The sequence below is a fragment of the Nyctibius grandis genome, chromosome 6 (genome assembly GCF_013368605.1).
Source record: "Nyctibius grandis isolate bNycGra1 chromosome 6, bNycGra1.pri, whole genome shotgun sequence".
NCBI classification, from domain to species: Eukaryota; Metazoa; Chordata; class Aves; order Nyctibiiformes; family Nyctibiidae; genus Nyctibius; species Nyctibius grandis.
Window position 1 is genome coordinate 1,875,315 of NC_090663.1, and position 24,184 is coordinate 1,899,498.

The window sequence follows — 24,184 nt, forward strand, 5'->3', positions numbered from 1 at the left end:
TAAGTGCCATGTCCAGGCTTTTCTTAAACCCCTCCAGAGATGGTGACTCCACCACCTCCCTGGGCAGCCGCTTCCAATGGCTAATGACCCTTTCTGAGAAGAAATGCTTCCTAATGTCCAACCTGAACCTCCCCTGGCCAAGCTTGAGGCTGTGTCCTCTTGTCCTATCGCTAGTTGCCTGGGAGAAGAGGCCGACTCCCACTTCACTACAACCTCACTTCAGGTAGTTGTAGACTGCAATAAGGAGTCTTGTGGAAACACATTTTGCTCCTTTTTGGTTTTGTTTTCCTTATTTCACCTTTATAATCAGCAGAAGTCAACATGTTACAGACTGCTCCTCCTTCAAAAAAACCCAACAAAAAAAGTAAGAAAACCAATGAATTTGTCAGTCATGTTTGGTTATGGTAATGTGGCTTTTCACAATATGCTAATCTATTTTAATTGCTCTAGTATTTTAGGGCTTAAATCATTTGTCTTCAGGAACTAGAGGGAATGTAGCTGACATAATGTCAAGTCATATTGCTTCCATGCAGAAATAATGCTGTGTGATGTACGTGGTGTGTGATTAAAATGGACTTTAATTCGTACAGTGCAAACAGTGTGTGTGTGTGTATATATACACACGCATATACAGTGTGCACTTCAGATCAGGTGTGATCACTCAGTATCTGTGGAAAACTACAGGTGTAGCATACAGAAATGTGCATACAGAACATGTGTGTAGCATACAGAAACAAGTGCCGGGTCTTACACTTGGGCCACAATAACCCCACGCAGCGCTACAGGCTGGGGGAAGAGTGGTTAGAGAGCGGCCCGGCGGAAAGAGACCTGGGGGTGCTGATTGACAGCCGGCTAAACATGAGCCAGCAGTGTGCCCAGGTGGCCAAGAAGGCCAATGGCATCCTGGCCTCTATTAGGAATAGTGTAGCCAGCCGGTCTGGGGAAGTGATCGTCCCTCTGTACTCGGCACTGGTGAGGCCACACCTTGAATCCTGTGTCCAGTTCTGGGCCCTGCACTTCAAGAAAGATGTTGAGGTGTTGGAGCGAGTCCAGAGGAGGGCGACCAAGCTGGGGAAGGGTCTGGAGGGTCTGACCTATGAGGAACAGCTGAGGGAGCTGGGGGTGTTTAGCCTGGAGAAGAGGAGGCTCAGAGGTGACCTTATTGCAGTCTACAACTACCTGAAGGGAGGTTGTAGTGAAGTGGGAGTCGGCCTCTTCTCCCAGGCAACTAGTGATAGGACAAGAGGACACAGCCTCAAGCTTGGCCAGGGGAGGTTCAGGTTGGCCATTAGGAAGCATTTCTTCTCAGCAAGGGTCATTAGCCATTGGAAGGGGCTGCCCAGGGAGGTGGTGGAGTCACCATCTCTGGAGGTGTTTAAGACAAGACTGGACATGGCCCTTAGTGCCCTGGTCTCGTTGCCATGGTGGTGTCAGGGCAATGGTTGGACTCAATGATCCCAGAGGGCTCTTCCAACCTGGTTGATTCTGTGAAATATTTTTGAAGGTGTTCACCCACAGCAAGTGGAATCTAACTTAAGAAGTGCCAATTTTAGGTGCACTTCAGAAGTTTCGGTTGCATCTGCTCACGTGCTCAGAGACTGCTCTGTGATGGAAGTTGAAGTGTGGCAAACACAGGGATTAGGAGATCGCTTTTAAAATTCCACTTCTGATCCAAAATCACTACTATTGATGTTCCCACTGATTTATAACAAGGGAGACTGTGATAAGTTACAGAGTCTTCTATGGGCTCAACTTTGTGAACTTCGCTATGCCTTTTCGAGAAGAGATTTGTGTCCCTTTTGCTAATTATTTCAGCATTTTTTTTTTCTTTCTGGCCAGTTAGTTTTCTATTTGTTGACAAATAGCTTGTTAAACGGGGTCTCTAAGGATCTACCCAGCATTAATGATACAAGGTTCTGTATGTTCTACCAAATACTACGTTGATGGGATTTTTTTTTCCATGCTTTGGTCATGGTGTTTGATATTTTGATTATTCCCTTCCAGCTGTAGGGAGACAGTCTGGCCACTTCAGCCTTTGTTTTATGTCATCCCATCTTAGGAGGCTCTTGCAGCGCATCGCCCTGATTTCATCTCCCGCTCTGGAGAGCGTGTGAAGCATCTGAAGCTTGTAAAGGAGGAAAGGAGGATACAGAGCATGCTGCAGTCCGAACGAGGAGAGCTATTTAATCCTCCAGAGAAGAGAAAGGGCTCCAAGAATGCAAATCACATGCTGGCTGACAGAGGTACTTTCATGATTCTTCTCTTTATGTTCCTTAGGAATCGATGAATTTCCACATTATTCTTAAGGGTGTGTGTATTTTCAATAGAAGTATTACAATTATTTAACGTTATTGTTTATAAGAATCCATAGCTTGCAAAGAAGTCGTATTGTTGCAGTAGCATTCTTTGTGAGGAGCAGACTTGTTCACCATTCTCTTGTCTCAAAATTTTCCATTTAGGTTTTCTGTTTAGAGAAAAGAGAAGAACAATTCCAAAGAGTGAAATGGTTCAACGGTCTAAACGGTAAGGTTAAGAAAATTTTGTTTTAGGTAGATAAGTGACCCTTTCTTCTCAGAAAGGGTTTTTCTTCTCAGCAAGGGTCATTAGCCATTGGAAGGGGCTGCCCAGGGAGGTGGTGGAGTCACCATGTCTGGAGGTGTTTAAGAAAAGACTGGACATGGCACTTAGTGCCATGGTCTAGTTGACATGGTGGTGTCAGGGCAACGGTTGGACTCGATGATCCCAGAGGTCTTTTCCAACCTGATTGATTCTGTGATTCTGTGAGGGGTAAATCTTGATCTTTTGTTGAGGGCAGCCCGAGAATGGCAAAAGCCTTTAGAGAATGGTGAGATGGTAGTAAAGCAAAACCCCAAATCTTGGAGGTGTCCCTGCCCCTGTCCAGTAAGACATGCACAGACCTGGCACCCTCTGCTGCCTTCCAGCAAAGCATCAGAGGAGTAAAATGAGCATCAAAATGTGATTTATTTCCTCTTTTCTGCAGTGGTAATGTGGGTAGTGACATTTTTGGAAAAGGTGACCTAAGAGCAGCTGCAGAGAGAGTAGGAAAATAGGGATGCATAGGAAGGGACGTTACTGGAAGGAGTGAGGTTGTTTTGTTTTTCCCCTTTTTTTTTGCTGTTGGGTGTGTATTTGCTTGCTTATCAGTTCCTCTGTGATCTCTGATGGACTGGGAAACACATTTGTGTGGGGGACTGTAGAAGTTACAAATGCGTGTGGCTCTCCCTAGCTGATGCTGGTGAATTAGGAGGTAAAATTCAGTACTAATTGAGATCTGGATTTGATCCTTGCTTTTTTGATTCTGCCTTAGTTACACATTCTTGTGCAGCTTCCTATCACTTTGTTTCCTGGCACAACAACCCCCGGCACCGCTACAGGCTGGGGGAAGAGTGGCTGGAAAGCTGCCTGGTGGAAAAGGACCTGGGGGTGTTGGTCAATGGCTGCTGAACATGAGCCAGCAGTGTGCCCAGGTGGCCAAGGGCCACCAGCATCCTGGCTTGTATCAGCACTAGTGTGGCCAGCAGGGCTAGGACAGGGATCGTCCCCCTGTGCTCGGCACTGGTGAGGCCGCACCTCGAATCCTGGGTGCAGTTTTGGGCCCCTCACTGCGTGAAAGACCTTGAGGTGCTGGAGCGAGTCCAGAGAAGGGCAACGAAGCTGGTGAAGGGTCTGGAGCACAAGTGTGATGAGGAGCAGCTGAGGGACCTGGGGGGGTTTAGTCTGGAGAAAAGGAGGCTGAGGGGAGACCTGATCGCTCTCTACAACTGCCTGAAAGGAGGGTGTAGCGAGGGGGGGTCGGTCTCTTCTCCCAGGTAACAAGCGATAGGACAAGAGGAACCAGTCTCAAGTTGTGCCAGAGGAGGTTTAGATTGGAGATCAGGGACAATTTCTTCACTGAAAGGGTTGTCAAGCACTGGAAGAGGCTGCCCAGGGCAGTGGTGGAGTCCCCATCCCTGGAGGGATTTAAAAGCCGTGTAGATGTGGTGCTGAGGGACATGGGTTAGTGGTGGGCTTGGCAGTGCTGGGTTAATGGTTGGACTTGGTGATCTTAAAGGTCCTTCCCTACCCAAATGATTGTGTGATTCTGTGGTTCGTCCTTCTCTCCTTTGAAACCTGCAAGTGACACCTGACTTGTACTGACTAAATAGCAAATGGGTGCAAACTGATGCACAGTTGCCTTCCTTGCTTCTCTTGCTGGTCTGAAGTATGACATTTTCCTGCTGGAATTAGTACCAAGACCAAGTCAAAGATGCCAATCCTGGCTGGTGGGGCTGAACATTGATTTGCAGTGTTCAGAATGGAGTGTGTGGAAGCACTTTCAGATAATGGGAGTTGAAGGCATAGATGTGTTTTAAAAATATTTGAAGTGCTAACAGTAATGATGTGAAGATGTTACAGTGATGTAAGAATGGAACAATCTTTAGAAGAATATGCCTTTTGATGCAGTATTGTATCTGTAACAGGTGGTTTTGTCTATTTGCTGGTTATCAAATCAGCATATTAAGAAAGGAGTTATAGTAGGATCTGTCTTGCTTTAAATATTACAGGACTGACACTTTTGAACATCGTTCATTTCCACCTCCCATAAACCACAATGTTTTTGAAGCTGCCTATTTCTTGATCATAGAATCACAGAACGGTTTGGGTTGGAAGGGACCTTAAAGACCATCCAGTTCCAACCCCCTGCCACGGGCAGGGACACCTTCCACCAGACCAGGTTGCTCCAAGCCCCATCCAACCTGGCCTTGAACCCTGCCAGGGAGGGGGCAGCCACAGCTTCTCTGGGCAACCTGGGACAGGGTCTCACCACCCTCACAGCAAAGAATTTCTTCCTCAGATCTCATCTCAATCTCCCCTCTTTCAGTTTAAAACCGTTCCCCCTCGTCCTGTCACTCCACACCCTTGTAAAAAGCCGCTCTCCCTCTTTCCTGTAGCCCCTTCAGGTACTGGAAGGTGCTAGAAGGTCTCCCTGGAGCCTTCTCTTCTCGAGGCTGAACAGCCTCAGCTCTCTCAGCCTGTCTCCACAGCAGAGGGGCTCCAGCCCTCTGAGCATCTTCGTGGCCTCCTCTGGACTCGCTCCAACAGCTCCATGTCCTTCTGATGTTGGGGGCCCCAGAGCTGGACGCAGCACTGCAGGGGAGGTCTCCCGAGAGCGGAGCAGAGGGGCAGAATCCCCTCCCTCGCCCTGCTGGCCACGCTGCTGGGGATGCAGCCCAGGACACGGTTGGCTTCTGGGCTGCAAGCGCACGTTGCCGGCTCATGGTGAGCTTCTTGTCAACCATCACCCCCAAGTCCTTCTCCTCAGGGCTGCTCTCAATCCATTCTCCGCCCAGCCTGTTGATAACCACTGTTGTGAAATTAGTAAAGCTTTATGATCTCAAAGGAAGATTTGGGGCAGGCGGTGTGAGCAGTACGCTGCCATCCCAGCTGTCGGGTCCCTCCTTTAGATGGCAGCAGGTAACCCAGACTGGAATGGTGCACTGACTGTGTGCTGAGCTGGGTAATCATATCAGCTGTGTGGTCATTTTAATGTTATAAATATTGCTTTTAGGAGGTGCTGCAAGGCATTATGGGATGTGGGAATTTCCTGTATCACAACTATGTATTCCACGTTTTTCCTGTGTGACACTAGTAAACCCTCAAATAAATGTTTCTATGGTGTCGTTGGCCAGTTGCCTTTTATGGAAGTTGAAGATAAAACGGAGGATTTTTTTTTATATCAATAAGTTCCTTCCACCCAAGTCACAAATAGTGACTTTTTATATTTACTTTTCAGGATCTACGAGCAGCTGCCGGAGGTGCAGAAGAAGCGAGAGGAAGAGAAGAGAAAAATGGAATACAACTCCTACCGCCTGAAAGCACAGCTTTACAAAACGGTAGGTGTTCTGGTCAAGTATTTATCACAGAATCACAGAATCAACCAGGTTGGAAGAGCCCTCTGGGATCATTGAGTCCAACCATTGCCCTGACACCACCATGTCAACTAGACCATGGCAGTAAGTGCCATGTCCACTCTTTTCTTAAACCCCTCCAGAGATGGTGACTCCACCACCTCCCTGGGCAGCCCCTTCCAATGGCTAATGACCCTTGCTGAGAAGAAATGCTTCCTAATGTCCAACCTGAACCTCCCCTGGTGAAGCTTGAGGCCGTGTCCTCTTGTCCTATCACTAGTTGCCTGGGAGAAGAGGCCGACTCCCACTCCACTACAACCTCCCTTCAGGTAGTTGTAGACTGCAATAAGGTCACCTCTGAGCCTCCTCTTCTCCACGCTAAACACCCCCAGCTCCCTCAGCCATTCCTTGTAGGTCAGACCCTCCAGACCCTTCCCCAGCTTGGTCGCCCTCCTCTGGACTTGCTCCAACGCTTCATACTGGAACGCTTTAGAATTAGTTTTTCTTGAGGTCACAAGCATTATAGTAATATTTAGTAAATGTTAATTCTGTGGTATTATTTCACAACTTCTAGGTGGTGAAGATCTATTAGCATTTAATCAGGGTCAAAGCAGTCAAGCTTAGCGAAACTTGGAACAAAAAATCCTCCTACTTAACCTGAAATTCTTCTAGTACCTACACATGGTCTATAGAATAAAAGACAAGGGAGCATGTTCCTGATTAAAGCATACAAAATAGGTCTAGGGCAGTGCTGAGGGCAGAACAGAGGGACTGTGGGGCATGTTTAAAGAAGGTATTCCACAGACAGGCTCTTTGAACTAAAGACTGCTGGTGTTGCTCTCCTGCACCTTTGCTGTAGATGGATTTAGCTTACACAATTCACAGCTAACTTTGCAACCATGGTTAACAAAGCCTGGAGTCGTCATTCTTCATTTTGCTCTACTGGAGAATCACAGAATCAGTCAGGTTGGAAGAGCCCTCTGGGATCATCGAGTCCAACCATTGCCCTGACACCACCATGGCAACTAGATCATGGCACTAAGTGCCATGTCCAGTCTTTTCTTAAACCCCTCCAGAGAAGGTGACTCCACCACCTCCCTGGGCAGCCCCTTCCAATGCCTAATGACCCTTGCTGAGAAGAAATGCTTCCTAATGTCCAACCTGAACCTCCCCTGGTGAAGCTTGAGGCTGTGTCCTCTTGTCCTATCTCTAGTTGCCTGGGAGAAGAGGCCGACTCCCAGTTCACTACAACCTCCCTTCAGGTAGTTGTAGACTGCACTAAGGTCACCTCTGAGCCTCCTCTTCTCCAGGCTAAACACCCCCAGCTCCCTCAGCCGTTCCTCGGAGGTCAGACCCTCCAGACCCTTCCCCAGCTTGGTCGCCCTCCTCTGGACTCGCTCCAACACCTCAACATCTTTCTTGAAGTGCAGGGCCCACAACTAGACACAGGATTCAAGGTGTGTCCTCACCAGCGCCGAGTACAGAGGGACAATGGTGGCGTCAGGGCAATGGTTGGACTGGATGATCCCAGAGGGCTCTTCCAACCTGATTGATTCTGTGAACTGTATATTGCTGTAATTTATGGGCTGATGCTTCAGAAGAAAAATGAACATCAGCTTCTTAGAAGTGTATTGTGAGGAGAAAACAAACAAAACTGCATGTTTCCAGTGTGAGCAACGACAGCTACTGTGGGGGACAGACAGGGTGTCTTTGGTCATGAGCTGTAGGATAATGATCTTAAATTAGTGTCCAGGTTTTAAGGCATTTCTGTGCTGCAGTGGCAATGTGGGGCAGTGCAGTGGGAAGGGAAACTGAAATAACGGCACTGTCAGCACTGAGTGAGGACGGGATCCTCAGGAGGGAACGTTGTGGGCTCATATATAACTGGAAACATCAAAATTCCTGTGCTGGAAGGCAGCTGAGGGTTGCACAGGCATTCTTAATCTTTCCAATTGTTAAATGCTTAACTTTATTGAGATAGCAAAGTTATTTTTATCACAGGATGGACTGATGTTCTATCCCAGTATCCCTTTGCTTTTGTACTTTTAATTTCAAATAGAGCATAAAATTATACTAGTCAGATAAGGGGATGGTGCATGCCCTGTGACTTTGAAAACCGTATAGTCGAGAGAGATTTCTGATCTGATGGCAGCATAAATCATAACTTTTTCAACCCAAGTGAAGTGAAAATGAATTTTTTGAGTTTATTAGATAGAAATTTGTGCCGTTATTGAGGCTTTTCCATTAGATGTAGTAAGTTTGTGATTTTGGTAAATAGGGAGCACAGGAGAAACCTCCATTAAGGGGATAGCAAAGTTATTAATGTATGTACTTCCCTCTACCCCTTGAAAAAGAAAAAAAGAAGATATTAGCATTCAGGAACACTAAACACTTTATTTTATTCGTGGGTGGACATGTCCTTTAGAGCCTATGCAAGACAGGGGCCACAAGGTGTCACTACCCCAAAGGAAAAAGCACATGCTTCTAGAGGTGTGGAGCTGAATTGCACTTTGCTTGCTGCTTTACAGTCATTTTTTTTTTTTAATGTTTGTTTTTCATCCCCTTGGCTGTGTTTTCCCTCCTGTCAGCAACATGTTGGGGTTTTTTGTTTTGTAGTCACTTCCTGGAGGTGGAGCAAAGAGGGAGATAGCATCTAATTGCTGGCTGGGTTTGCTTATTAGATTGCAAAAGGGTCCGTGAGCTGTAAGGACTGATCAGAGGGTTTGTGGGGTGAGGCATTTTGAGCCCTTCTGAGGCTTCATGAAGTGTTAGGGACAGATCACAGAATCCATCAGGTTGGAAGAGACCTCTGGGATCATCGAGTCCAACCATTGCCCTGACACCACCATGTCAACTAGACCAGGGCACTAAGTGCCATGTTCAGTCTTTCCTTAAACACCTCCAGAGATGGTGACTCCACCACCTCCCTGGGCAGCCCCTTCCAATGGCTAATGACCCTTGCTGAGAAGAAACGTTTCCTAATGTCCAACCTGAACCTCCCCTGGCGAAGCTTGAGGCTGTGTCCTCTTGTCCTATCACTAGTTGCCTGGGAGAAGAGGCCAACTCCCACCCCGCTACAACCTCCCTTCAGGTAGTTGTAGACTGCACTAAGGTCACCTCTGAGCCTCCTCTTCTCCAGGCTAAACACCCCCAGCTCCCTCAGCCCTTCCTCGGAGGTCAGACCCTCCAGACCCTTCCCCAGCTTGGTCGCCCTCCTCTGCACTCACTCCAACACCTCAACACCTTTCTTGCAGTGCGGGGCCCACAACTGGACACAGGATTCAAGGTGCGGCCTCACCAGTGCCGAGTACAGAGGGACCATCACTCCCTAGACCGGCTGGCTTCCCTAGTGATGATCATTTCCCTAGATTCTACACTGATACTCATGTCAGCAGCTTTGCTGCTTTTTATACATACGTATGTAAGCAGAGTATGTTCTGTATTGCTATATACACTACATACACCATGTGTATATACTATATACATGTATCCTGCATACTCTGTATGCGTGTGTGTAAAGAGCTGAGCTTCGTGTTACGATCATCTGTGTGATGCAAAAGGTCTCATCAGGTTGTGGCTGTATCATTCCCACTGCTGTTAGTAATATGAGTTACCCAAAGCTCTTACTTTATCGTACACTTCTATAAAGCCACGTAATATGTATTCCATGCTTCAAAACGTCAGTGATCTGCTGGCTGAGCTCGCAGAACGATGTGGTGTTTCATCTTCTGGATTGCTCATCGCCATAAGAATGGGTCACGCTAGCAGGTGGCTGGGGAAGATACCACAACAGAGCCAGCGTTAGCAGTACTGCTCCAAGGTGCTCTGACAGTCTGGTGTGATTTGTGTCCAAGGGGCTTTGAATCCATCTTTGGATTGGTGGCTTTTTTCCTTTCATGAATTTGTCCACTTGCTTTGTGAAGTGTAAATGTCCTGTGTTCGCAGCACCGCGGGGCAGAGTTCCACAGTTTAACTGCACGAGCCAGTGACTCTTCACACAAAGTATTCTGTGGGGTTTTTGTTTTGTTTTGTTTCTTTAAATTCTATTAACAGTTATTTTATACGATGCCTCCCCAGATTATTTTTGGAAGAGTCTGCAAATAACATTCCCTTTTCACCTGCTTCAGGCTGCTCAGGGTTGTATATAGCTATAGGACAAGAGGACACAGCCTCAAGCTTCGCCAGGGGAGGTTCAGGTTGGACATTAGGAAGCATTTCTTCTCAGCAAGGGTCATTAGCTATTGGAAGGGGCTGCCCAGGGAGGTGGTGGAGTCACCATCTCTGGAGGTGTTCAAGAAAAGCCTGGGCATGGCACTTAGTGCCATGGTCTAGTTGCTATGGTGGTGTCAGGGCAATGGTTGGACTCAGTGATCCCAGAGGGCTCTTCCAACGTGACTGATTCTGCAATTCTTAGAGGAATCATACTCATCTCTCTCGCTTTGTTTTTATTTTTCAGAAAATCACCAACCACGTCTTAGGGAGGAAGGTGACTTGGAACTGAGTAAGATCTGCAGTTCAAACGAAGGTGTCTCGTGCTTAGTAAACTTGCAGCATAAAGGTGATTGTGATGTGAAAAAGATAACGCAGTAAATACTTGTGCAGCGTGTGTTTTGTGGTATTCAATTGTGTCGTGTTTGTACTAATATGATCTTGCTCTATTTACGAATCAGTGATCTGAAATGAATGACAGGTTTTTAAATAAGTGGCTGGTTTTTGTAGTGGTGGTGTGCACTTCCAAAGTAAACACAGTTTGGAAGTGCTTGGTTCATAATGCAACTACCTGATTGGAACAGCAGTTTTATATATTTATTTTAAATTGTTTTTAACAACGATTTTTTAAAATTTTTTTTTATTTCCTATCTCAATGTAGAAAACTTGTAATGTTTTGTACTGCAAAAAAACCTTAAATAAATAACATCAGATTGGTTTGTAGTAACCATTGCTGCGATCATGGAATGTATCTTCGCTGTCTGTGTGGACAACATCTAAAGAAACTGGGCTGTAATCACCTCTTACTCCACCCAACACAGAATTTAAGGACTTATTACTTCATTAGATGCTCGCATGCTGACAAGATACTTGGTTGTACACTTAACTGTCATCACAGTGGCAAAAGATGAAATACAAAGACTGTGGTTCTTGGTGATAGAAGCCTGAAGTCTCAGTTTCGTTGCTTGTCACGATAGAGATCGTATGATGTATAAACAGGAAAAGACATCTGAGGAAGACTACGTGGGGACGAACACTGGTTTCCTATTTTCTGTGCTTAAGATGTTCACAGCGACTCAGTTCAAGGAACAGCTGTAACGGTACACCCAGTTCTGCAGAGGGTGAGGCACCACTCAGAGGTTTTGACCTCTTGTGTTCACTAAGACTTTCATAGAACTTCTTGTTTTGCCTCTTGGCTGAGCCATCCTCCAGTGGTGGCTACGGTCCAGCTCTGCCAGTTATCCCTGGAGTTCACGTTGGGATGTAATGAAGAAAAGGTCATTAGCCATTGGAAGGGGCTGCCCAGGGAGGTGGTGGAGTCACCATCTCTGGAGGTGTTTAAGTCTGGACATGGCACTTAGTGCCCTGGTCTAGTTGCCATGGTGGTGTCAGGGCAATGGTTGGACTCGATGATCCCAGAGGTCTCTTCTGACCTGATTGATTCTGTGAGCTGCAACTTCTCAGAACTTCTGAAAATGAGGTCCTCTGTGGCCAGGTTTAAAGGAGGCAGGTCTCCTCCTCAGCCCTGTACTCCAACAGCGTTACCATCCATCCTTCTCCTGATTTCTTCATGAGGGGTTGCTAGTGAAGCTGACTCACACGCATTCCACTACCATTCCTTGTTGTCATCAGGGCAGATAAAGCTCGTGCTGGGTGCAAAGCATCCAGTGTTTATAGTTGTATGGAAGGAGACTGTTGACATTTGGAGTCATTGGTTCCAACACGCAAAAACTTCTGTCCAAAAACCCAGGAAATTGTGCTTGTCTTGTGTTGATTCCAGAGTGGAGTCATCTCTTCTTAATCCACTGCTATACAAAGACTTTTAGGGTAAGTTCTGCAAATTTTTGGATGTTAAAAGAAGGCAGAACTAGGGGTTTTTTAACCCTATGGAGCAGGATTTTGTTGTTAGTTAATCAGAAATGTTCTTTGATCAGCATTTGCCATGCCCAGCCCGCACGATGGTTATTGTGTAGATGCCAAATGCGTGTTTGAGTCTCACCAAAAGGCCAGCTATGGTATCTGCGAGCTCCCAAACTGGGAAGGGGCAGCTCAGCTGTCTGTTGAGCTGTCTCTAGAAACTTGAGCATCGCCAAGTAGATAGGATGGTCTTTGGCTTTGGGCTGCCTGTAGATGTGCTGTCTGCAAACTGAACTTGAGGTGGGAAGTGTGATGGATGGGCAGGTGAGGTGAACAAGGCAAGGGAACGGCAAAGAAGAGAGGTGTAAGAAGTCACTTTATATAAAAATAAAGATTCCTTATTTTAAAATAAGCAGCTTGTTTAGCCTAGAGAAGAGGAGGCTCAGAGGTGACCTTAGTGCAGTCTACAACTACCTGAAGGGAGGTTGTAGCAGAGTGGGAGTCGGCCTCTTCTGCCAGGCAACTAGCGATAGGACAAGAGGACACAGCCTCAAGCTTCACCAGGGGAGGGTCAGGTTGGACATTAGGAAGCATTTCTTCTCAGCAAGGGTCATTAGCCATTGGAAGGGGCTGCCCAGGGAGGTGGTGGAGTCACCATCTCTGGATGTGTTTAAGAAAAGCCTGGACATGGCCCTTAGTGCCATGGTCTAGTTGCCATGGTGGTGTCAGGGCAATGGTTGGACTCGATGATCCCAGAGGGCTCTTCCAACCTGATTGATTCTGTGATTGTTTGCCCTTCAGGAGCACCTTCCGTTTCGCCTTTCACTACCATTTCCACTAGTTCTACCTTTTGTGCTGTAAATTCCATCCTGACGGACCTTTTACAATAACATCATAAGTCCTGTGGTTCTTGGTGGATGTTTTTGGAGTCCTTTCTGTGGAGAACCATTCTCAGGTTAGAGGTCCGCCGCATCAGGCGGTGATGGGGCTTGAGTGGATGTTGTTTGGGACACGTTCTCTCATCACTGATAACTCGAAAGACCGCCATGGAAACTGGTTGTAAGGATGATGTAGAAGAGAAGTTGAAGTGCGTGACTGTTGGAATGAGTCCAGAGGAGGGACACGAAGGTGCTCAGAGGGCTGGAGCCCCTCTGCTGTGGAGACAGGCTGAGAGAGCTGGGGCTGTTCAGCCTGGAGAAGAGAAGGCTCCGGGGAGACCTTCTAGCACCTTCCAGTGCCTGAAGGGGCTACAGGAAAGTGGGAGAGGGACTTTTTACAAGGGCATGGAGTGACAGGACGAGGGGGAACGGTTTTAAACTGCAAGAGGGGAGACTGAGATGAGATCTGAGGAAGAAATTCTTTGCTGTGAGGGTGGTGAGACCCTGTCCCAGGTTGCCCAGAGAAGCTGTGGCTGCCCCCTCCCTGGCAGTGTTCAAGGCCAGGCTGGATGGGACTTGGAGCAACCTGGTCTAGTGGAAGGTGTCCCTGCCTGTGGCAGGGGGTTTGGAACTAGATGGTCTTTCGGGTCCCTTCCAACTCAAACCAGTCTGTGATTTTATGTTTCTATGACTTCCTTGGAAATGGAGGTTCCCTGCAGAATAGAGTCGTGTTAACTGTACATCTGTCTAGATATGGCCTGGTCCAGAGTGGTTTGCTCTTGGAGGACCACTTCCTTGCAGGACTTCTGCTGCCTGCCCTTGTTGGGGGTAAATTTGTGAGTGGTTGTGCCTGCAGGAGAACGCAATTGAATGACTTTGAAGAGGAGGAGACTGAAGAAGAAGATTTGCCCCGTGCGAAGGCAGGTAAGCTAATCGCTTCCTCTTCTCCGTGAGAGCATCCTGGGTTATAATTCACTTTTCCTGAAACAACACCCTAATGAAGGAACTCCTTCCTGGCTGGCTGTTCATTAGTCCAGATCAACCTTTAATCCAGTAAAGAACATCTTAATATATTGCTTCCTTTCTGCTGCCTTTATTCATCAGCCAGCTGGGTGGCTGTACTTCTGTGAAGCTTAAAAGTGTAACGTGAAGTCATTGGACGTGCTCGTCGTAGGCTTGGGGAAGGAATTCAGCTGTAAATGGAGAAGACACGGTTCTTTCACACGAGCAAGGTTTGAAAGTCAAACTTTTATTAATATTTTTCTCCCTACATCAGCAGATAAACTGAATTCTCCCAGCCAAATGAGACCCTGCGGGAGGGTGACTGACCTCCGCATGACAAATGAAAGCCATGTTGATTAATACTCCTCTGGAAGGCACTCAAATTCCAGGGTGATGAGGACAGTTGTGAGAGGTCTTGATAGGGGAGAAGTTTGGGGGTTTTTTTTAATACAATCTAATTTTATTCATGTACCCATGCGGTGCAGCCCTGTCTCTCTCTAGCTTTATCAGAAGCTACTTCAAACTTGTCTTCATGATGCAAAAGAAAGGAGAGACTCCAGCTCATTTTCCCCAAGCTGTGCTGGCTCCCCTACCCGAGCTCCATTCGGTATGTCCCATGAATCACTCCACCGTTGGGGGCTTTCTGCTGGCCTTGGCCAAGTCTTGAGTCATCTGCTGAGCAGCCAGCCCTGACCTTCCTCTGGAGAGGGGTAAGTCTCTTGGTTTCTGAGACTCAGTGGTGGGATCTGGAGGACGTAGCGTGCCAGCTACGTTCTGTGGCCTCCTGAATGCCTGTGCACGAGGAGTTGAGTTCCTGTGGCATCATGTACAGATTCAATAGTCATTTTGATAGAAGATTATGTGAAATTTGGTCTTAAGGTGACTTTTTTTTTTGGTCTGTCAGGGCAAAAGTTTTTACGAACGGCATAGAGCTATTTTACCTTGTCACAACTGTCCTTGTCCGTTGCAGAAGGACCCATAACGGGCTCCTGCATGTGGGTCGGGGCAATCCCAAGCACAAACACAGGCTGGGCGGAGAATGGATTGGGAGCAGCCCTGAGGAGAAGGACTTGGGGGTGATGGGTGATGAGAAGCTCACCATGAGCCGGCACCGTGCGCTGGCAGCCCAGAAAGCCACCCGTGTCCTGGGCTGCATCCCCAGCAGCGTGGCCAGCAGGGCGAGGGAGGGGATTCTGCCCCTCTGCTCCGCTCTCGGGAGACCCCCCCTGCAGTGCTGCGTCCAGCTCTGGGGGCCCAACATAAGAAGGGCACGGAGTTGTTGGAGCGAGTCCAGAGGAGGCCACGAAGATGCTCAGAGGGCTGGAGCCCCTCTGCTGTGGAGACAGGCTGAGAGAGCTGGGGCTGTTCAGCCTGGAGTAGAGAAGGCTCCGGGGAGACCTTCTAGCACCTTCCAGTACCTGAAGGGGCTACAGGAAAGCAGGAGAGGGGCTTTTTACAAGGGCATGGAGTGACAGGACGAGGGGGAACGGTTTTAAACTGCAAGAGGGGAGATTGAGATGAGATCTGAGGAAGAAATTGTTTGCTGTGAGGATGGTGAGAGCCTGGCCCAGGTTGCCCAGAGAAGCTGTGGCTGCCCCCTCCCTGGCAGTGTTCAAGGCCAGGTTGGATGGGGCTTGGAGCAACCTGGTCTGGTGGAAGGTGTCCCTGCCCATGGCAGGGGGGTTGGAACCAGATGACCTTTAAGGTCCCTTCCAACCCAAACCATGCCGTGATTCTGTGAAGGCTGTGCTGACACAGTGGTGGAAGACCCAACGTGTGGGTGCCCGGGATCTTCCTGAGCGCACCTCCTGTGCCTGTGTGCTCAGTGTGCTGGTTGCCTCCTTCATGACTCTTAAGAACGAGTGCCTGGGAGGACAGGAGCACAATGAAAATAGATACCAGAGGGCTCTCCCTTGTCCTTAATTCCACGGTTGTGAGCGATCCCCCGCCCCTGCTCCACACGTGCTGCTCTTGGCTTACGCCGGGGTGCAGAAATCCCCGGGCTCGGCCCCAGCTGCCAGCCTGCGTGACCCAGCTGCACACCGTGGTCGGGTGCCACAGCTTCTGTAGGCATTTGTCAGCAGAGATATCAAGTGGTTGAGGCTGTAGACAGGGGGAAGAACGCCTGTTCCTTTGCACAAAAAGGCCTTTTATAAGCTGCTCTGGGTAACCACCAGCCGTTGCGATCCCCAGCCCCGTGTAGGGCCACGTTCTTCTCCACAGCCAATGGCTACGCTCACGTTCCCTGTGCCAGTGGGAAGCAGAGAGACTTCTGCCTTCACCTGGCCCCGAGACTGCCACTTCCAGTAGTTTGTACTGGTTGAGAAAGTGGAGGAATGAGGAAAAATGTCACATAACGGTGAAGCTACGCTGGGATTGATGGGCTGCTGGGGGAGGACTGGAGCCTGTCGGCTGCCCAGGCTTTCCTCTGGCTTACGGTCCCTCCCGGCCCCTGGCTCACCCCTCCGCGGCAGTCCTGGCCACCCACTGCCCTTTCTTGGAAAGACCTCGTCCCTCTGGACCTTGCTGCTGCTGGCTTCCTGATGGCTGAAAGCCCTGTTGTGCGTTTGAACCTCTCGTGGTTGTGTGCCAGGCTGCTGATCTACAGCTGCTCTGCTGAGCTTCCACCGAGCTGCCTGGATCCAAGACGGGACAGCGATGCCCTCTGTTTCTCACCACACTTGCACAGGTTTATTCTTTGGAGTGACTTTGCTTTTTGCAGCCATTGTCCTCTCGTGGAGGTGATGGGACCCCTCCCTGGTGAGGAGACCATCAACAGAGTCCTTCCTGGTCCTCTGCAGAGCTTGATCCAGAAAGGGTGGAAGATGCTTGGGAGAGCTTGTGGTGAGAGTGAGGTGTTGATAAATGGCGTTAACCCACCTGAAAAATGCTGGGGCTGAGGCTAATGGGGCCTTGAAGGTGCTGCTGAGTTGGGGGAGGCTTGCTAATGTGGTCCAGATGTTTGCATCTGCTGGTTGCATCTGAGGACCCTGTTAAGAGGACCTCAATGTGTTTGAATGCCAGGAGGGCTCTGACCGTGCTGCTGCTGCTGGGGCTGTGCTATTTCCATTTGCCCTTTGTGCTGGGAAACCCCCAAAAAGTCCCCTGTCCCTTCCTCTCCCCAAATGTCACCTTGGGCAGGCGCACCCAGAGGGCCCTAGAGCGCTTCGGGTAAGGGCGTCCTGCAGCTGTCCCCATTTTTAGAGTAAAATAATCCACAAAGCTTTAATTAGTAGCGTTAATCGATGTTGTTATTAGGGCTTCAATAACTATTGATGAGTCCTTGCCCTGAACTTAGGAGGAGAGTTGGGTGGCACCAGGAAAGGACTAAAAAGGGTGGTAGCAGAGCACGGGTGGGGGGTGTGTGCAGGAAGGGGTGTGCAGGGCGGTGGCTGTGCCACCCGCTGCTTTCATGGTGCTGGGTGCTGGCACCCACCCACCTCCTGCTAGAAAAACATCAGAGTCATAAAATGGTTTGGGTTGGAAGGGACCTTGAAGACCATCCAGTCCCAACCCCCCTGCCATAGGCAGGGACACCTTCCACCAGACCAGGTTGCTCCAAGTCCCATCCAACCTGGCCTTGAACACTGCCAGGGAGGGGGCAGCCACAGCTTCTCTGGGCAACCTGGGACAGGGTCTGACCACCCTCACAGCAAAGAATTTCTTCCCACTATCTCATCTCAATCTCTCCTCTTTCAGTTTAAAACCGTTCCCCCTCATCCTGTCACTCCATGCCCTTGTAAAAAGCCCCTCTCCAGCTTTCCTGTAGCCCCTTCAGGCACTGGAAGGTGCTAGAAGGTCTCCCCGGAGCCTTCTCTACTCCAGGCTGAACAGCCCCAGCTCTCTCAGCCTGTCTCCATAGCAGAGGTGCTCCAGCACATATTAATATATTAATATTAGTCATAAAAACAACAACTGTGGAGTGTATTGAGGGTCTCAGAGGCGTCTCTCGCCCTGGAGGGGATGGATGGGGTTATTTAACTGCCTTTTCCCCCCTCTCCCGGTGCAGGGAACCCCCCGGTGCCCCCTTGCTTCTCCTCCCGGAGGAAGGGGGTGAAGCGGGATGCCTGGGCGGGGAAGAGGGGGGTGAGCCTGGGAGCAGCCTTCTCCTGCGCTCTGGTTTTCATTAAGCGGCCCGCCCGGGCCAAGAAACACAGCAATAAATAACGGCGAACAATAACCGCCCCCCTCCATCCCTCCATCCCTCCCTCCCTCCGCCCAGCCCAGCATCCAGCCGGGCGCCGGGGAAAAGGGGGCGAGTGAATGGCACCGGGGGTGTTGGGGGGGGGAAGCCGGGCGGAGGGGAGGGGAGCCGAGAGCATAAGAGGGGAAGGCAGAGCCGGGCAGGGCGAGCTGAGGCGGTGAGAGCCCCGGGGAGCGGCGGCATGGCCGGGCCGGGCCCCCGCGGCCGGGCGGCTGCGGCCTGGGGGAGCCGCGTCCTCCTGCTGGGGGGGCTCCTGCTGCTCCCCGGGCCGGGGGGGGCCGCCGGACCGCCAGGTAAGGGGGGAGCACCCCGGGGTGACAGGGGGGATGGATGGGGATTGGGATGGGGGGGGGGGGGGCTGTGGGCAGCGCTCCCTCCCCTCGGCCCCACCGCCCCGCTGGGGATGCGCCCCCCAAATCCCCCCTCTCGGCGGGGCCCCCCCAGCGCTGCCCCGGGCCGGGACTCTGCGCCATGACTCTATATGGGCTGGGAGGGCTGGAGCAGACACCCCCCCTTGCCCCGAGCGAGGGGCTGGGGTCAGCTCCGCACCCCCTGAACAGTGGGGACCCCCCTCACCTCCCCCTTGGGTCCCCCCCTCACCTCCCCCTTGGGTCCCCACCTCACCTCCCCCTTGGGTCCCCGCAACCGCCCTGGCTCTAGGTGGTGGCACCTTGAAAGGGGCTGGCGGTAGCTCGTGCTGCCGACGCATGTTTTGGGGTGAAACTTGGCTTTTTCGCTTGTTGAGGAAATACATTATTTTCCCCAGAGGTTTCGATCCCTTTTCAGACCGAAGGGGGAGGTTGCCAGGTTGGGTTCAGCCTCATCTCTCTTCTCCAGCCCCTAATTCCTTCCCCGACCCCACCAAGAACCTGGGGCTGATGTTTCTCCCCTCAAAGCATGATTTTTATTATTGTATTTTTTTTACTTTCGAGCTTTGCTGGGCTCTTTGCCGCTGCCGAAAAGAAGTTTTCCGGCAGCTCCGAGAGCGACCCGTGCAGCTGGGAGAGGAGCGGGGAGGGTGGTGGGAGCCAGAACCCTCTGTTTGGATTAAAGAGGAGAGGAGAGGACAAGCAGACGGGCAAGCTGCCCGCTCTGGCTGGAGCCTGGGCGCTGCGGGGCTCATCTTTGGGCTCGGGCATCCCCCAAACGCGAGGCTGCACATCCCCAACGCTGCAAACATCCCCAACGCCAAACACCAGCGTTCCCATAAAGGGCTGGGAATGAGCGTGTTTTCCAGGAAAAAAAAGAATGGGGGGGTGGGAAACCCCCTCTGCGCTACATTTGGGTTTATTTGACTTAATTTTTAAGGCTCTCTCTCATGCTCTGAGTCTCTCCGCTTCCCAGCAAAAGCTGGAGTCAAAACAGCGAGCAGCTTAATAGAATAACCAAGAGGTTTTTACGACGTGGCCCGAAGCCCAGCCCCGTAATCCCCGCAGAACGGCTGCCCCTCGCGTCCCGTCCGCTCCCCAGACAGCGTGGGAGAAAGACGGGGCTTTGCAGGGAGCTGGGAGAGGCAGCGGCTCTCTGCCCTTCTCCCTCCGCAGCGGCCAGCGAAGAAAAAAATAAGGTGTTTTTTTTTCCCTTTTCTCTGAAATGGGAAGGCAGCAAACCCCGCCGGAGCTGCCCACCCCTCGTGGCTGAACACACATCGCCTCGTGGCCGTGCCTCAGTTTCCCCACCAGAAAAAGAGGCTTATTTATGGCTGGGGGGGTTGGAGGGCAGCGCTCACGCTTTTGGAGGGGGTGAGGAGAAGGCAACTGGGCTTGTGCCACCCCCTTATCTGCAGTTATTCCTGGAATCTGATTACACGCTATATATAATCAAAGCTGATTAAATGCCGCCGTGCGATAGCGCCGGGCGCGTCCCGGGGCCTGCGGGGAGAGACGTGGCCGGGCTGGGCGGCTCGACCACGTTAAACACTCCATCTGCAGCTCCCAACCAATAACTCCATTTTTTTTTTTGGTTTGTTTGTTTCTTTTCAATATCTTCATCTTCCCTCAAGCCAATCCCCCCCAGACCATCGCACGGGGAACCAAACCAAACATATAAAATTATAAACCCCTCAGCCCTGTTATTCCACTCCCTTAGTAAATAACTTTGCTAGGGACGGTTGTTAGATCCAAGCTTTCACTGACAACATTTGGCTTGGCAGCGCGGTCCAGCCCGTGACTTTTTTGCTAGACCTCATCCTCCCTCCGCAGCATCTTCAGGTTTTATTGGGGTTGTTGTCCAGGCTTAAGTCATCGGTAAAGGATAAAGCCAAAAATAAAGCTGTTTTGGGGGGAGGATGCGCTGCTGCCTGCGCAGCCCTTGCCCTCACCCTGGGCTGGGGTGCTCCGGGCTGGTTGGTGATGGCCAGGGTGGTGTCACCCATGTGCTGGCTGCTTCTCCAGGATGGGTTTCAGGGGATTTAGACCATGGGTTTGGGAGCTGGGTGGGCAGCGATGCTCCTGGGAGGACTCCAGGAGAGAGGCTGGGGCAGCGATGAGGGTGCTGGCCTGGGGAGGGGGCTTTGGCTTCATGCTGGTGTCCATCCCCCAGAAACACCCCCGAGGTGGCCCTGAGTGTTGGCCAGAGCCCCCAGCTCTGTGTCTTCCCCCCATTTCTCTCTTGCTGTGGCTGCAGAGGAGCTTCCTCTCTCAGGGGCTTCCATAGTCCGTTTGTGTGCTCACCAGGTCTTCTCTTCCCCAGGGCCACTGTCCCATGGAGAGCGGGTCACCCCACACTGGCTCCTCGGGGGCCGTACGAGACGAGCCATCAGCCTGGATGAACAGGTAAGGACAGAGATGGTTCCTCTCCCCTGTGCCGCACGGGCAGGTCCTGCTCCCAGAGGTCTTCATGGTGGGACTTGGATGGAGATGTCGAGTTTGCAGGTGCCATGAGCAGGATGTTGAGTTTACAGGACCCATCACCCTGTTCAGGGTGTATCAGAGGAAGCAACAGCGAGTTAATTAAATGTGGTCTTAATTATTGGGCGGTAAGGATGGACAAGAGCTATAGGGTGAGTGGAAAGGAGCTGGGAAGTTTGGAGAGAGGAGATGGAGGTAATTTGTCAGGCTGATGGTTTGTCTGGGATGGACAGAATCACAGAATTAATCAGGTTGGAAGAGCCCTCTGGGCTCATCGAGTCCAACCATTGCCCTGACACCACCATGGCAACTAGACCAGGGCACTAAGTGCCATGTCCAGGCTTTTCTTAAACCCCTCCAGAGATGGTGACTCCACCACCTCCCTGGGCAGCCCCTTCCAATGGCTAATGACCCTTTCTGAGAAGAAATGCTTCCTAATGTCCAACCTGAACCTCCCCTGGCCAAGCTTGAGGCTGTGTCCTCTTGTCCTAGAGCAGCAGTGTCAGCTACAGGGAAAGTGCTGCAGGGTTTAAGAGCGATGACCTTGGGAAGACTGCGGAGAAGCTGGACACGGGTTGCGGGGAGGAGAGGACATCTCTTCCCAGGGCTGCTCTGCTGGCCTGTCACATCCTCCCTGCCACCATCTCCAGATCCACTTTATGAGGTGCTTGTGGTGACCCCTGCCTGGGTTTGGTGCCTTGCCCGGCTCTGGGGTCAACCGGCTCTGCAGCTGCCCATCGGCTGCAGCAGCTGGTCCTCATACCCAGCAGCTGGGAGGGTCTTGGGGGCTGTGGTCTCCTTCGGGGCAGGTCACATCGGTTCCCAACACAACAAGCACCGATGCGGGAAACTGTTGTGTTTTGGGCTGAGCAGATTTGCTGCTGACAAGACGCAGTGCTGCAAAGTGACCTTCTCTGGTGGCATCTCCTTGGAGCAGGGGCTGAGGATGCAGCTTGGAAGCCACCTGAGATGTCTCCAAGTGAGACCTCCTCACTCCAGGCAGGAGATACTTCCCAGCAGCGAAAGCAGAGAGGGGCTTTGCTGCCTTGCCTCCTCCGAGGTGCTGGATGCTGCTGCTGGTAGTTGTGGTTCTCCAGTAGCCGAAATAGCCCATCGCGTTAGGGACACTGGTCAGCCTGCAGAAATGTCCCCTCCCTCCCTGGCAGCCCCGGATCGATCTATGTTTAGGTTGGAGGGCATGGAGATGTGGAACACGTGGCAGCGGGAGGTTTATTTATACTGTCGGTAACAGCCCCCTGCCCAAAATTGTGCTGGGTAGGTGCAAACCGCAGGCGTGTGGGGGGCTTGGGGGTCACTGGTGGGGCTGGGGTGGCCACCGGCCGGGGACAGGGTGACTGGGCAGGTCTCGGTGTGTTTCCTGGCATCTGCGCTGCCTCCGCGGGCTCCAGCCAGCCTGAAACAAGGAGGCTCCTGTTCCTCAGAGGGTGAGGAAGGAGGGGAGAGGGAGGGTGATCGCAGCCGGGAGTGGGGAGGCTTCGTGGGGGAAGGACGGTGGCAACCAGGCAAAGGATGGGGCAGGGGTCCGTGGGCTCCCTGCGTGCGGACAGAGCCCCAGACCGGCCCTTTTTGCCCTGGTGCTGCTGGCGTGTGTATTTTTAGGATCAATTTAGTCCGCCCCCATCCCCGCCTCGTCTCTTCCTGCCCTCCAGCAAAGATCCTGGAAATAACCATGGCTCCGTGATCGCCGCCAGCCCGCTCTGTTTGGCAGGGCACAGCTGGCTTTTGGGCGGGGGTCTGCGAGGAGGCAACGTCCGAGCATGGAAATGATGGGTTCAAGTGTGAAATGATGGGTCCAAGCATGAAGTGATGGGTTCAAGTGTGAAATGATGGGTCCAAGCGTGGTGATGGTCCTAAGGTTCCTCCATGCCTTCCCTGGGGGCTGCTCCTCTGCGCAGCGGGTGGGATGCTGTGGGGTGGCCCATGCCACAGTCCCGGGGGGCATCACATCACCGGGGAACATCACCGTGTCTCCTGTCCCTCCTCCCAGAGGAGCGAGGTCAGGCCAGTGGGAAGAGGAGGAGGATGGTGGTGGTGGTGGCCCCGCGGTCCCGTTGTGTGCGGGCTGGCACAGCGCTGGGGGGGGCGGACCCTGCCTCCCCCCTCTACACCCTCCTCTCTCCTATTGTTCGGGGCTGAGCTCCCCGCGGGCTCCCGGCTCCCAGCACACATGGAAGTGATTTCGGAGAGGCCAGGGAGGAGGTTGTGGGGACCCTGATTGCAAACAGCTCCCTTGTCACCACCAGCTTGGGGTTGGTTTAGATTGGACGTAAGGAAGAAATGTTTTATGATGAGGGTGGTGAGACCCTGGCCCAGGTTGCCCAGAGAAGCTGTGGCTGTCCCCACCCTGGCAGTGTTCAAGGCCAGGTTGGACGGGGCTGGGAGCAAGCTGGTCTGGTGGAAGGTGTCCCTGCCTGTGGCAGGGGGTTGGAACGAGATGGTCTTTAAGGTCCCTTCCAACCCAAACCATTCTGTGAGTCTATGAATCATGAGGGCTGAGGAGCACCCAGGCAGAAAAGCCCCTCGACCTCCCTCTGGGTCTCTCCTGGCACCCCGTCCATGTACAGGAACGCACGTTTACATGATGGAGCATCCTTCCACCCACCGCTTCCCCTCACACCACGGCATGGCCTGCTGGGTCCCTGGAGCAGCCAGTGTCTGTCTGTCCTGGGGGGGTGGGACGGGGCTGTCCCCTTCATCCTCGCTGAGGAACGCTCAGAGCATCCCCATCGGTGGTGGTCGGGGTGCGATAGCCCGTCCCCTCCCTGGCCCTGCAGTGTGGGCCTCTTCCCTGGGAGCATCCCAGCCCTGTGGGGTCACAGCCCTGCTCTGGGAGGAGGAAGGGAGGAGAAGGACCCATGGGCTGTGGTTTGGGGCGGGCTGCAGGTGCTGAGGACACGCGCTCCTGCAATCTGTTTCCTGCAGGGAAACCCTTTTCCTATGGCAGCGTGTGGCAGGACTGAGCCAACCCTGACGCGGTCCCTGAGCCAAGTTTGCTTCAAACCAACCAAAATCCTGCCTGTGTCTCCAGGGTTACCCTGGCTCCCCCATCTCCCATGGATCCAGCTGCCCCCAGGATGCTTGTCCAGCGAGCAGCTGGAGCGAGAGGCTTGTCCTTGAGGTCTCCCATCCCGATCCCCGTGTGCGTTTAGGACAAGGCGATGCAGTCCCCAAGCTGTGCTCTTCAAATCCTAACTCTGCTGCTGGGATCCAGCTGCCCGGGGAGGACCTGGCTCAGCCGTGATACTCCAGCTGCAA

General features: G+C 51.8%; 2 protein-coding genes across 5 annotated transcripts in view; both read left to right on the forward strand.

Moving 5' to 3' along the window:
* Positions 1–10,782, forward strand: part of ALMS1 (ALMS1 centrosome and basal body associated protein) — an 87,167-nt gene extending 76,385 nt beyond the window's left edge. For 3 of the 4 annotated variants that reach the window (XM_068403963.1, XM_068403964.1, XM_068403965.1), the window contains 4 exons: positions 2,060–2,243; positions 2,460–2,523; positions 5,795–5,894; positions 10,366–10,782. In XM_068403963.1, coding sequence (XP_068260064.1) covers positions 2,060–2,243; positions 2,460–2,523; positions 5,795–5,894; positions 10,366–10,410 — 393 coding nt within the window. In that variant the 3' untranslated portion in view covers positions 10,411–10,782. Of the gene's footprint in view, positions 1–2,004; positions 2,244–2,459; positions 2,524–5,794; positions 5,895–10,365 lie in introns of those variants that run through there. The other variant, XM_068403966.1, reaches the window with a different exon arrangement.
* Positions 10,783–18,240: 7,458 nt separating this feature from the next.
* ADAM33 (ADAM metallopeptidase domain 33) overlaps positions 18,241–24,184 on the forward strand; it is a 34,690-nt gene continuing 28,746 nt past the window's right edge. The window contains exons 1-2 of the mRNA XM_068402746.1: positions 18,241–18,352; positions 20,751–20,833. Coding sequence (XP_068258847.1) covers positions 18,241–18,352; positions 20,751–20,833 — 195 coding nt within the window. The remainder of the gene's footprint in view (positions 18,353–20,750; positions 20,834–24,184) is intronic.